At 45.8% G+C, this 14,012-nt stretch overlaps 1 protein-coding gene and 1 non-coding gene across 4 annotated transcripts in view; one reads left to right on the plus strand and one right to left on the minus strand.

Annotated features, from left to right (window-relative positions):
* The window catches only part of gosr2 (golgi SNAP receptor complex member 2), a 74,868-nt gene extending 60,856 nt beyond the window's left edge, over window positions 1–14,012 (minus strand). Inside the window, exon 1 of one of the 3 annotated variants that reach the window (XM_080213710.1) lies at window positions 13,508–14,012. In XM_080213710.1, coding sequence (XP_080069836.1) covers window positions 13,508–13,536 — 29 coding nt within the window. In that variant the 5' untranslated portion in view covers window positions 13,537–14,012. The remainder of the gene's footprint in view (window positions 1–13,507) is intronic. The other 2 variants (XM_080213709.1, XM_080213708.1) reach the window with 2 other exon arrangements.
* LOC145359356 (U2 spliceosomal RNA) lies at window positions 8,244–8,442 on the plus strand. The gene has a single exon (XR_013889570.1). It is a non-coding gene; the product is annotated as a U2 spliceosomal RNA (small nuclear RNA).

The following is a 14,012-nucleotide window of genomic DNA, read 5'->3' on the forward strand; positions in this document are numbered from 1 at the left end:
AGGAGGCCATTCAGCCCACTGTGCCTGTGCCAGCTCTCTGAAAGAGCTATTCAATTAGTAGCACTCCCATTCATCTCTCCCCGTGGCCTTCAATTTTTTATCCTTTCAGTATGTAGTACCCTATCTTGAAATAATACAAGTAAAAAAATGTTTTCCAGGCATGGGTGGAAGTATAAAAAAAATCCAAACAAACTAAGATCAGTAATTTGTTCTAAACCCGTAACAGCATCCACACCACAGAGTGAAGCTGCATTCAAGAGGCATTTCTTCACTGCATCCATAGACTTTTGAGAGGAGAGAATGGGGAATACTCCTACAGAACTTCCCTAAAATTTATAGGGAAGCTACTCTAAGCTAAACATCTACCTTAAATCTTCAAATTACAGTTAGAGGAACTGCATTACAGGAGACATAATGGAAAGTTGCTATATCTTTAAGAACAAGTACTTAAGCCCGACAGACCAATGGACTTGGTTGCTAGTTTGTGCAGAGTCAGCACTTTGTTTGCTGCAACTAGCATCACTCCCACTGGGATGAGAAGAGAAAAATATAAACCAGGCTGTGTCTCCCGACTATGATCGCTACCCAGGGACTGCTGCTACAGTGTGCACAGAATGATGGGCGAAAACAGGACTGGGCTCAGCTGTGACCTAACCCAGGTCAAACAGCCTGTCAACACTCATTACCCCAGCTCACGTACAAAACTGCCTTTGGAGGAATGACTGTGCTGGTGGAACCAGCCCAGTCAGAGTCACTGCTGTCAGCGGACAAGGGGAGATCGTTCTTTTTGAAAAAGGATAGCAATATGGTAGATTCACAGATGGACCACCTGAGTTTAACCAAAGGAGGGGCAAGAAGTAATAATCTGTAGAAAATAATTAAGAAAACCAGGAAGCCTAGTGTCCATCTTAAAAAAAAAATCAGAAAAATTGCCCAGAAATGAATCCTGATAAGAGTTATCAATACCACCCAATTTCAAGTGGAGGCTAGGAGCAGATCTTTTGACAGCCCTGCTTTAGGGTGCCTAGACTGTTTCCAAGCTGGTGGGAGGGTCACAACCATAAACTGCACAAGGAAGTCCTGAAAACTTTCAACCAACTCTCACCAGGTCAGTTGAGATGAGACTAATCTTGTACTATTCTGTGGTACCTGTTGTTTTTTTTATTCATTCTTTGGACATGGGTATCACTGGCTGGCCAGCATTTATTGTCCATACCTACCTTCTCAACAGTACGTAGGGATCGGCAATAAATGTTGGCCAGCCAGCGATGCCCATGCCCCACGAATGAATTAAAAAAAAAACCATAAAGGTACCACAAGAATAGCCTTTTCAGCTACAATGCTCGCTAGATCTAACAGGGCCTAACTGCATTTCCCATGTGTTGAACAAAATAGCTCAATTCTCTTTTTGTCCCAAATCTGGGACATGTTGTAATTGGGTGAGATTTGTCTTCCATTTCAAGAATCTCATTTCATTCCTCTCAGAAATTTTGGGAGGCCACAACTTCCTACTTCCTTTTGTAGAAAAATAAATGTTGCCAAGGTCGCCATTTCTTTAAATTAATTTTATAGATGTGACACAATTGGCTAGCCAGCATTTACTGCCCATCTATAGTGGGCCTTGAGAAAGGGACGAGGAGATGCCTTCAACTGCTGCAGTCCCAATGGTGGATACACCACTGTGCTGTTAGGGAGGGAGTTCCAGGATTTTGACCCAACAACACTGAAGGAATGGTGATATATTTCATATTATGGTAAATGACTTAGGGGAACTTCCAGATAGTGTCTGCTGTTCTCTTCCTTCTAGATGGCAGTGTTCCTGTGTTTGGAAGGAGCTGCCAAGGAGCCTTGGTGAGTTCCTGCAGGGCATCTTGTAGATGCTATTGTGCATTGATGGTGGAGGGAGTAAATGTTTATGCAGGGGTGCCAACCAAACAGACTGTTTAGTCCTGGATGTTGTCGAACTTCTTGAGTGTTGTTGGAGCTGCATTCATCCTGTCAAGGGGGTAGTATTCCATCACACTCTTCATGTGTCTCGATGATGGCTGACAGGCTTTGGGGAGTCAGGTGAGTTACTCAGATAGTACACCCTGTACCTAACTTACTGGAGGAGGCCTAGATGGATCATCCACTCAGCACTTCTGGCTAAGACTGTTGACTGTGGAGAAAGAGAGGCTTAAAGAAAAAGGACATACATTTCAAACGTGACATCCTGGCTGAATTCACAAAAAGCTCAGCGAGATATACCAGCTCACACAGCAATCTACTAATCATGGGACAGATATTATTACACTCGAAAGGAAGAGTGACAAGCAACCAACGTGATTCTGGGTGACAAACTTAAATTATGAAATTACTTATACAGCACCTTCAATTTGGAAAGAATTCTGGAGGAAAATATAATATGTAAGAGAATAGACTCTGAACCACATGCCAACAGCTTTTGAGAAGGTTCTTTATGCTGAAAATGAGACACAGAGCAGGTTCAGAGTTCCGACAGAAGCTAGAAATGTGGGCCAGCAACACACAAAGCCAGCAGGACCTGCCCCTCCATTTTACTGGTAGCAGCTCATTAATAAACCATTGCCAGGTTTGCCATAACATACAGGATGATCACCCTTTCAGAGGACCAGCAGCATCGCAAGAGCAGCTAGGTCCACATTTTAATATAATTCAACTAATGGAGAAGGAACCTCTCCAAATAAAATGGTGGGATTCTCTTCCCTGCTCACTTTGAATGATTTGATTTATTATCGTCATGTGTGTTCGCACACAGAGAAAAGTTTTGTTTCTTGCACTATACAGACAAAGCATACCGTTCATAGAGAAGGAAACGAGACAGTGCAGAATGTAGTGTTACAGTCATAGCTAGGACGTAGAGAAAGATCAACTTAATGCAAGATAGGTCCATTCAAAATGAAGAAAAATATATCCGCCCCACTGGCATGTAGTTGACCTGCCATCGGCATTTTGCCAACAGTGTGACTAATAATGGGCTATTTCTATATTTAAACTTGCTTCCTACTGTCTTATGGCAGGGAGGCTGCGCCAAAAGCCAGTCCCACTATTGATGAAATTCCCCATGGTAGAACCATGTTGGGGAAACAACCTGACTCTCTTCCCCATAATTTTACTGCCCCTACCCCAGACACCCTTCCCGGGAGCTGGTAAAATCCTCCCCATATTAAAGAGCGGCAGTCCCAAAAATTACAGCTAAGGTTGAAGCTCCAATAACGGGGCGAAAAAAAAATGAACCGACACAAAAGGTCAGTGGATGGAAAGGTGTGGCAGATGGTGCACAGCTTGAGGATATCACAAAAATAGGGTGGATGAGGCAGAGGAGTGATCAGACAAGGATTAAGTTAAATGCATTCAGGGAATTGAGATCAACGTAGGTTAATAAGAGTAAGAGGTGTGCAGAACTTAGCTACCCATATCTGGTCCTATGCTAAGCTTGAAATCTTCAGAAATTAATAATGGATTTTTTGAAAGCTAGCAATTTATTCAATTTGTAAATAATTCAAACACCAAGCATTACCAGATAAATATTAGCAAGCAAAAAATGAGAAGCAAAGTCAGACTCACTTTAGCCAAAAACACCAGGCCTCTCTAATAAGCCACCAAACAAGGTGCACTATTCCATTTTCCAACTTACTGTTTGTACAAGTTCACTCATCATAGTTTCAACCTAACTCAATGACTGACCTTTCCCTGAAGGAATGGTCAGTCATAAGTAGAAACAAAAAGTAGTAGTTCATGCCTATATGTAGCAAGGCTGGCACAAGTAAAATTTGCACCACAAACGTGTCAACCAGTAACCATCTCCAAGACAGAGCTTAACCATCTTCAACTTATATTGAATGGAATCATCGCCAAGCCCCACATCAAATTGTCCGGAAACTGAATTGAACTGGCAACATAAATACTGTGGCTATTAAGGCAGATCAGAAGCTCAGTATTCTGTGGAAAATGGCACACTTTATCACTCATGAAGCCCCTCCACCATCTACAAAACATGCATGGAGCAGTATGGAATACAGTCCAACTGCCTAAGTGAGTCCAGTTGTAACAACACTGAAGAAGCTCACCACCATGAGAACTGCTTTGTCCTGGATGATCAGCAGTTCACCCCTGGTTTAATCGTATACAATCTTCATCACACAGCTGCAGGGTGTACTATCTGCACGGCAACTCATCAAGGCTTCTTCAGTAGTACCTCCTGAACATCACTGAAGACGAATACAGAGGACAAAAGCAGCGGGTGCATGGAAATGCCATCCTGACTATCCAGACTTTGACATACACTGCTGCCCCTTGTTAAACCCTATAGCACAGACAGCACTTTGATCATATGGACTACAGAGCTGAAGGAGGTAACTCAACACCAGCACCAAGAGCAACTCAGGATTAACAATAAATGCCACCCTTGCCAGTGATCTGACAAGTGCCACCGATTTGTGAAGATGATGCACACCAAGAAGATTCCCTTGGAACATGCCCTTGCAACCAGTCTGTTGAGACAAGATAATATATTTCTAGTCTTCCAAATGCTGGCATTGCATACACTTTCAGCATTGCCAAGGCATATTTTTAATACAACAGCATCAAATCAAAACAGAAGTGAAATATTGTCGTGCAAGACATTTGAAATCAGACCAGCCCCAGTGCTGCAACATTAGAGATTGGAAGTGTGCAAGTGGAACATAGGCAGAATTACTGAACATAAATCGGCATGAGATGCAAGTTCTGAGGCACAAGGAAGTTATACTATTATATAACAGTACATCATTTTTGGACTTCAGTTTTCCACCCATACACAGTGTTGCTATATTAGAAAAAAGCATCATTACCCAAGTTTCTCTCAGTCCTTGGTGGGTCAATATTGCAATTCCCATTTTATAGTAACACCATTTCTCAGAAAGGAATACAAGTGACAGATCGGCTAAACCCCACGAACTTGTAGCTCAACCCACTCCCTGAACACACAATACAAAACCCACTGTCTCACGCTGAAGGGAGACAACATCAGATGGATGGAAAGCAAACTGCTCCTTTAAATAGTTTTGGTATGTTTCAAGCAGATTAAAAGGTGCCGAAATGTTCTCATGATCTCATGTTGTGATGCAATGATTCCAGTGATGGGCCATTATAAAAATAATCCACTCAGTATTGCTTGCTGATATTGACACAATGCGTGTCATCTACTGACAGAACAGCTGGTGACTGCTGAATTACAGGTGTGCAATGCTCCAAATTGATTGAAGATCAGTAGGCTGTCTGTGGATGATCCTAAACCAACAGTGGATCCAATGCAGCTGCAACTCATTCATCAGTTACTTTCAGGATTTTCAGGGCAAGTGTATGCATGATGCAGACACACTAAAGGAGACTGAAACCTGGGAGATGCCAGGCACAACAGAAGACAACAGAGATGGATAAGAAGGCTATTCTTTATAGCTCCACAAACAAATAAACTAATACATGACTGGATTTTTTATGCTGCGGTTCCAATGAAAATGCTCTCAGTGCATTCTTTTGCAAAGCTAAGAAAAATAGCTTTGGGGTGGTGGTGGGAAGAGGAGGGTGGTCCGAATATTAATTCAAATAGCAACATTTTCTATGCAGTGTTCTGTGTTAGAGATTTCTCTATTCATTCATGGGATGTGGCCATCACTAGCTAGATCAGCATTTATTGCCCATCCCACCTGCCCTTCAGTGAGGTGGAGGTGAGCTGTCTTCATGAACCGCTGCAGTCCATGTAGCATAGTACACGCAACAGTGCTGTTAGGGATGGAGTTTATACTTATCTACTTGTAAGTAAAATTGTCCCAAAGGCAATGTGATTGACAGAGGTGAGGAGATACTGAGTCACAGGCTGTCCCAGAACCAATTCAACGAGCTCAGTTCTGAATATGTATTTGGAAGTGAAGAAAGTAGACAGATAGGTGATAGCTCCAGCACTAATAGAGTGAAAGAGAGAGAAGTATTAGAGTATCAAAGGGATTAAGTTTGCCAACCCTCCCGGAATGGCCAGAGACCTACTGGAATCAGTATTAATATCTAGGCGGCAAAGAAAGCATTCCATGGATTTAAGAACGATATGTTAAAGAAACCAGTCTCATAATTTGCCATCAGCAACAAGCAAGTTGAGGAAGAAACAACAGATCCCATTACGAGATGTTGCCACAAGATGATATCACAACTGGCACAGCCCCTCCCAAACCTTGAAGCAAAGAAAAATGGTTTCTCACTGGTTGGGCTGCAATAGGATCGATGGGTTCGAGCTTCATTGAGGCTTCAGGAGTGAACCAAAAGTGTTAGTCTGAGTGCAACAGGCACAAGCAGCGTTCACATCACTTTGCTAAAGACAGAGACAGAGAAAAACAAATTCTTTTCTCCCCACTCTTGGCAGCTTTTAATATCCCTGTTTGAAACCATGGCTTCAGATCTTGCATCAAACCCCTGAAGCTTTTTTCTCCTCTGAACTTTAATCATTATTCACCCTCGCTGCCAATTCATCCCGTTGGTCTCATGGAAATTTGATTTGTTTTCTTCCCTCTCCCGTTCCCTTGAGCCACACTACCGGCATTCCATAAAGTTACTCCCACCGTCTCTCTGAATATATCCGGCCAGAAACTGGCAACCATAGAAGAGATACAGGCATAGAGGAAATTGGAGTGAAATTGTGGGGTACAGAAATGATTTGATGTCACACGTACTGGGTTGAAGAGAGCCAATGCAGATTTGTGAAAATGGGGAGATAATTGGCAAATGCAATTAGTGTAGGATGGGAGAGGGGTCTGTGCAATTGAGTTTATGGAAGAGGGAAATCTGGTGAGGAATGATTTTGGCCTTTATTGCAAGTGGATTGGAGTACAAGAATACAGAAGTCTTGTTACAAATGTACAGGGTTTTGGAGTGACCACATCTGGAATGCGTGTGCAGTTTTGGTCTCCACATTTAAGAAGGATAGACTAGCATTGGAAACGATGCAGCAAAAAGTCACTAGATTAGTAACTGGGATGAGGGGGTTGTCTCATGATGAGAGGCAAAGTAAATTGGGCACATATTCTCTGGTGTTCAGAAGAATGAGAGATGATCACACGGAAACCTACATACTTCTGAAGGGGCCTGAGGGGGTAGTTGCTGAGAGATTATTTCTACTCGTCTGGAAATCTAAAACATGATGGCACAGTCGCAGGATAAAGGGCAAATTCATTTAGGACTGAGCTAGCGTTGTAATCTTTGGAATTCTGTACTGCAGAGGTTATGGATGCTCCATCGTTGAATACATTTAAGACTTGGCCAAGCTCTAAAAGAATCAAGGGAAAGGGGGAGCAGCTGGGAAAATTGAGTTGAAGCTCGAAGATGAGCCATGATCATACTGAATGGCGGAGCAGGCTCAACAGGTCGTGTGGTCTACTTCTAATCCTATTTCTTATGTTCCTGGATAAGTCAACCGTTGAGGTGGCAAAAGCAAGTAAAAGAGTTTCAGTGGTCAAGGAAATGAGATAGAAAGTGTCGTGGAGTAGATGAGCAGCATTGTTGATGGGGATATGTGGGGATGCTCAAGATCTAGCCTGTCACTAATTATGGGGTCACGTACAGCAGACCAAAGCAATTAAGTTCTCCCCATCCGCTGACTACAAGGTGCAAAAGGAGTTTGGGCAGTTACAATTTCAGTTTCTTTAGAGAAAATAAATCAGCCAAATACGCAATACTGCACTAAACTGATACTTATTCGAGGCTACAAGTGCAGAAAATGTTGTTAAATTAAGGAACGCTGTCTGAAGCTTGGGCAGACTAGAAGATCTTTTACATCTGATACTGTGTGAAAGAGTCCGATTTTGATATCAGACATGCTTCACCCAAATGTCCAGTAGTTTTTACAATCATCAAGAATAACAATTCTCATTGTGATTGCAAACTGCTAGTTTAATAATACATTAATGCAGAGTTTACAAACCTGTGAGCTTGTAGAAGGTGTTCCTTTAATTTTCACGCTAAAAGTGCAGATTTCCAGAGATTAAACATCAACACACAAAGCCTGCACTTCAACTAATACCAGGTCTGAATATCTCAGCCTACTATTTTTGGAACTTAATATTTAAGTTACAATTCATTTACAATATCTAACTAAAAAGGTTGTTCCCTCGAACATGCAATGAAAAAAACTGCAATATACATCATATCAAACAATAACAACGCTAGTGACACTGTGGCATGTATTCTCTGCAGTATTTCTCTCTTCTTGGCCTTTTGGCTAAGATCAAGTGTAGTATCGACATGCTGCACTTGGTTGGAGTCATTAGGTTACATTTCAGCTTCAGTTGAAGCAATTTTTTAAAGCAGCATTTCGGCCTTTTGGCTAAGATGCGAATAAGATCAAGCCTTGGAGGAGGAGCTACAGCTACTCCAATCAGCTTGGATCATGTAGCTCAAGCCCAAGACAGGTGGTGAGAGCCCTGTCTTGTCAGCTTGGATCAGGAATGTCCCAACTTGTTGGGACTCTGAATTGGCTTTAATTTGACTTGATTGGATTGGAATAAAGTAAACAAAAAATAAATGTATTCTCTCTGCTATCAAACTGTTATTCCAGTCAAACTGCACAGGCACAGTGGAAATTGTTCAGCAACATGGAGCAATTACAAACTTTCCAAATTTACCCAGTTGACAGTACAGGCAGGTTCAAGTACTGCAACAACCAAAGTACCAAACACACACGGATGGTTCATCAGTATCTGTATTGAGAATGATAACAACTTAGTACCTCTAATTTAGGATTAAAAAATTCCAAGGCACTTCATAATACTGGAATCAGACCCCAAAAAAGTCAAACAATAATAGGTAGGCAAGTTTAAAGGAAAAAAACAGAGAGGTGGGGAGGTTTGGGGAGCATTTCCTTAACTAGACAGTTGATTGAGGAAGACAGCGGTGTATTGGTATTGACGCTAGACTGGACCTCTGGGGACAGGTTTCGAATCCCTCTATGACAGATTTAAATTCAATAAGAATCTGGAATTAAAAGTCTAATGGTGCCATTTTCAACTGTTGTAAAAAAAAATCTGGTTCACTAATGTCCTTTAGAGAATGAAATTTGCTACCCTTATCTGGTCTGGCCAACATGCAACTTCAGATACATAACAATGTAGTTGACTACCTCTGAACTGACCTAGCAAGCCACTCAGTTTAACCATAGAATCCCTATAGTACAGAGAGAGGCCATTCAGCCCATTGAGTCTGGACGAACCACAATCCCACCTAGACCAATCCCTGTAACCCCATGTATTCACCCTGCTAGTCCTCCAATCAACCTAACCTGTACATCTTTGGACAGTGGGACGAACACGGAGCACCCAGAGGAAACCCACGCAGACACAGGGAGAACATGCAAACTCCACACAGACAGTCACCTGAGGCAGGAATTGAACCCAGCTCCCTGGTGCTGTGAGGCAGCAGTGCTAACCACTGTGCCATGCCACAATTATTAATGAGCAATAAAAGCTGGCCCAGCCAACAACACCTACATCCCACAAATTAATTTTTATCCAGCACTAGCTGTCATAAACCAAGCAAGCTTAAAAGTCCAACCATGTTTGAAGGTCTTTGACAAGGTAAGTGGTATTGACGCTAGACCAGACCTCTGGGGACAGGGTTCAAATCCCACCATGACAGATTTAAATTCAATAAAAATCTGGACTTAGAAGTCCAATGGTTACCCAGAAACTAGAAGTAGTTTTCATTTTTCTATCTTTTACTAGAGAATGATTATGTAACACAGTCAGCACCAAAGTTTGCTATTTAAAAATCAAATTTTCAAATGATTCCCAGTGCAGGATAACTGACCAGACTTTTACTCTTCCCAGGTAACCGCCGTGCAAGCCTTACCTGGGAACCAGTGCATCTTTGGGGTACCCCCCATCAAAATGCAACACCCTGGAGCTTGGACGTTACAGCCCATGCTTCTTGAGGGGCTACATGACATTAAATTGTGAGGTGGAGGGCAGTACTGCAGAAGGATTTTGAACACACGGATAAGAACCTTGTAAAAAAAAAATCGAGACTTTGCTGGGCCAGGAGCCAATGTGACTCAGCAAACACAGGCATAGTGTGTGAATGGGACTTGTTGAATGGTGCAAAAACAATTTTAGTTGGGCTCAGGTTTATGAAGGACGAACAAAAGCCAGCCAGGGTGACCAGTGGAATCATCAAGTTTGCAAGGTCAAGCAACTATGCAGATTTCAGTACATGGAGGGCAATGGCACTGCTGCCTCATGGTGCCAGGGACCCAGGTTTGATTTCCAGCTTGGGCGATTGCCTGTATGGAGTCTGCACATACTCCCCATGTCTACGTGGGTTTCCTCCAGGTGCTCTGGTTTCCTCCCACAGTCCAAAAGACGTGCTGGTTAGGTGGATTGTCCATGATAGATTTTCCCTCAGTGTACCCAAATAGGCTTCAGAGCGTGGCAACTAGGGGGATTTTTCACAGTAATTTCATTGTAGTGTCAATCTAAACCTACCTCAATTTTAGTAAAGCGTTTGACAAAGTCCCTCATGGCAGGCTGGTGCAAAAGGTTAAGTCTCACGGGATAAAAGGGGAGGTAGCTAGATGGGTGGAGAACTGGCTTGGCCATAGAAGACAGACAGTAGCAGTGAAGGGGTCTTTTTCGTTGGAGGTTTGTGACGAGTGGTGTTCCACAGGGCTCTGTACTGGGGCCTCTGCTGTTTGTGATATATATAAATGGTCAGTAAGTTTGCGGATGACACAAAGATTGCTGGACTTGCGGATAGTGGTGAACATTGTCAGAATACAGCAGGATATAGATAGACTGGAAAATTGGGCAGAGAAATGGCAGATGGGATTTAATCCAGATAAATGGAAGTGATGCATTTTGACAGATCTAATGTAGGGAGGAGCTATACAATAAATAGCAGAACCATCAGGAGTATAGACACACAGAGGGACCTGGGAGTGCAAGTCCACAGATCCCGAAAGGTGGCAGCACAGGTGGAGAGGGTGGTGAAGGAGGCATATGGCATGCTTGCCTTTATTGGACAGGGCATATGTTGCAGCCATATAGAACGTTGGTAGGCCACATTTGGAATACTGCGTCCAGTTCTGGTCGCCACACTACCAGAAGGACATGGAGGCTTTGGGGAGAATACAAAAATGGTTTAACAGGATGTTGCCTGTTATGGAGGGTCTTAGCTATGAGGAGAGATTGGGCAAACTGGAGTTGTTCTCCCTGGAAAGACAGAGGGTGAGGGGTGACCTAATAGAGGTGTGTAAAATTGTGAAGGGCATAGATAGGGTGAACAATGGAAAGCTTTTTCCCAGGTTGGAGGTGACGAACACAAGGTGTCACAAGTTCAAGGTTAAGGGAGCAAGGTTCAACACAGATGTCAGGGGGAAGTATTTTACACAGAGGGTGGTGGGCACCTGGAATGCACTGCCAAGGTAGTTGAGGTGGACACCTGGGATCGTTTAAGACTTATCTAGATAGCCACATGAACAGACTGGGATACAAACGAATGGTCTAGTTGGGTGCATGAGCGATGCAGGCTTGGAGGGCCGAAGGGCCTGTTCCTGTGCTGTACTGTTCTTTGTACTTGTGACACTAATACATGTTAAACATGCTGGGGGAAAGACATTAGGTATCAGAAGTGAATATAGGCGATATTGGTGATGGACAGAATAAGAGTTCAGATTGAAGATTGGAAGCAAAACATGATGCTGATGTTGCAGTCAATTGTGGTTCAGCCAAACAGTTTCTAAGGAAGGGAAGAGAATTGGTGGCCCTAGGACAGTGTGAGATGTAAATGCAATACACTAGTTTCAGTCCTTCCAGTATTTAACTGAAGGAAATTTCTGGATGAGATATAAGAAATGATCTCTACAAACATGCTGTGTGATTAAACATTGAACAGCCTCCACGTTGGTCAGCTCTATGCCACCCACCCCCCGGGAATGTTACAATCAACTACATTTCAGCAAGTTGAGTTGAAAATAGTCCAGGAAACTAGACTATTTTGCTCCTATCAACGCAAAAAGGGAAATAAGATTATCAAAACAGAAGCATACCCACAAATATCAATGAACAAAGAAAACTACAGCAGATGAAGAGGGCCTTTGGTCCTCTGACCATGCTGCCCATCTGAACTGTAACCCCCTGCCCTTCTAGGGAACACATCCTTCTATTCCCATCCTATCCTTTAATAATAAATCACAATTGTAAAAGGGCCCAGAAGTCACAGAACCTGACAACACTGAAGGCATGTCCGCTTGACCTCAGGACTTGATGCTTCCAGTGGTCACCTGCCTTGTTTCCTTTAATCCATTCTTCATAAATTAGTTCCCTATTAAAACTCATGGATCATCACCATTCACCAACACCCCCAACCCCACAGTTCCCCCACTCCCAGTCCCTCATCCCCCAGTGCCCCTCATCCCCCCCAGTGCCCCTCATTCCCCCCCAGTCCCTCATCCCCCAGTGCCCCTCATTCCCCCCCAGTCCCTCATCCCCCAGTGCCCCTCATTCCCCCCCAGTCCCTCATCCCCCCAGTGCCCCTCATTCCCCCCCAGTCCCTCATCCCCCAGTGCCCCTCATTCCCCCCCAGTCCCTCATCCCCCAGTGCCCCTCATTCCCCCCCAGTCCCTCATCCCCCAGTGCCCCTCATTCCCCCCCAGTCCCTCATCCCCCAGTGCCCCTCATTCCCCCCCAGTCCCTCATCCCCCAGTGCCCCTCATTCCCCCCCAGTCCCTCATCCCCCAGTGCCCCTCATTCCCCCCCAGTCCCTCATCCCCCAGTGCCCCTCATTCCCCCCCAGTCCCTCATCCCCCAGTGCCCCTCATTCCCCCCCAGTCCCTCATCCCCCAGTGCCCCTCATTCCCCCCCAGTCCCTCATCCCCCAGTGCCCCTCATTCCCCCCCAGTCCCTCATCCCCCAGTGCCCCTCATTCCCCCCCAGTCCCTCATCCCCCAGTGCCCCTCATTCCCCCCCAGTCCCTCATCCCCCAGTGCCCCTCATCCCCCAGTGCCCCTCATTCCCCCCCAGTCCCTCTCATTCCCCCCCAGTCCCTCTCATTCCCCCCCAGTGCCCCTCATCCCCCAGTGCCCCTCATTCCCGCCGTGCCCCTCATTCCCCCCAGTCCCTCATCCCCCAGTGCCCCTCATCCCCCCCACACACACCCCCCCCCAGTGCCCCTCATCCCCCCCACCCCCCCCCCCCAGTGCCCCACACACCCCCCCCAGTGCCCCACACACCCCCCCCCCAGTGCCCCACACCCCCCCCCCCAGTGCCCCACACACCCCCCCCCCCAGTGCCCCTCATCCCCCAATCATCCACAGTCTCGCTACTCCCCACCCCCCCATAGTGCCCCCTTCCATGCCCTCCAGCTCCCTCCTCCACTCCCAAGACGAGTCAACCCCCCCCCTCCCTATGCCAGGCCCTCAACCTCCAACTCCAACCCCAGGCCCGATTTCCTCCTCACAGCGGCCGCCACTTACTTATTGGTCTGGTGGTAGAGAGTCTCCATCCCGGCAGCGAGTCGGCCCGGAGGCTGTGCCCGGGGGGGTCCGGGTCCGGGGCTGGGGACGCGGGCGGCCCTCTCTGTGTCCGGCTCCCTCTCTCTCTGCCTCTCTCTCAGGAACACGTCAGCAGCCGCTGCCCGAGGGCTGAGGCCCCACCGCCCGGAGCGCCACGGGGTCGGAACTCGGCAGGCTCTCAGCCTGTCCTTCCCGCCGCCTGCCCGGCTTTATTCCCCGCGCGCTGTCTTCCCCCACTCCGGCGCTGGGGACCGCACCGGCACCGAGCGGGGCAGCCTGGGTGTCAGGACCCCGTTACCAAGGCCGCTGGATCCGGACCAGAGGCAGCGGCCGCAGCAGCAGAGCCGGATCAGTGCCTCAGCAACAGGGGCAAAAACCACAGCAACACCGGCCTCTGGAACAGCAGTGGGGCGGAATATTTACAGGTTAGCACTGCTGCCTCACAACGCCAGGGACCCGGGTTCAA

Source organism: Carcharhinus amblyrhynchos, chromosome 27, assembly GCF_965287045.1.
Source record: "Carcharhinus amblyrhynchos chromosome 27, sCarAmb.v2.hapA, whole genome shotgun sequence".
In the NCBI taxonomy this organism is placed as follows: domain Eukaryota; kingdom Metazoa; phylum Chordata; class Chondrichthyes; order Carcharhiniformes; family Carcharhinidae; genus Carcharhinus; species Carcharhinus amblyrhynchos.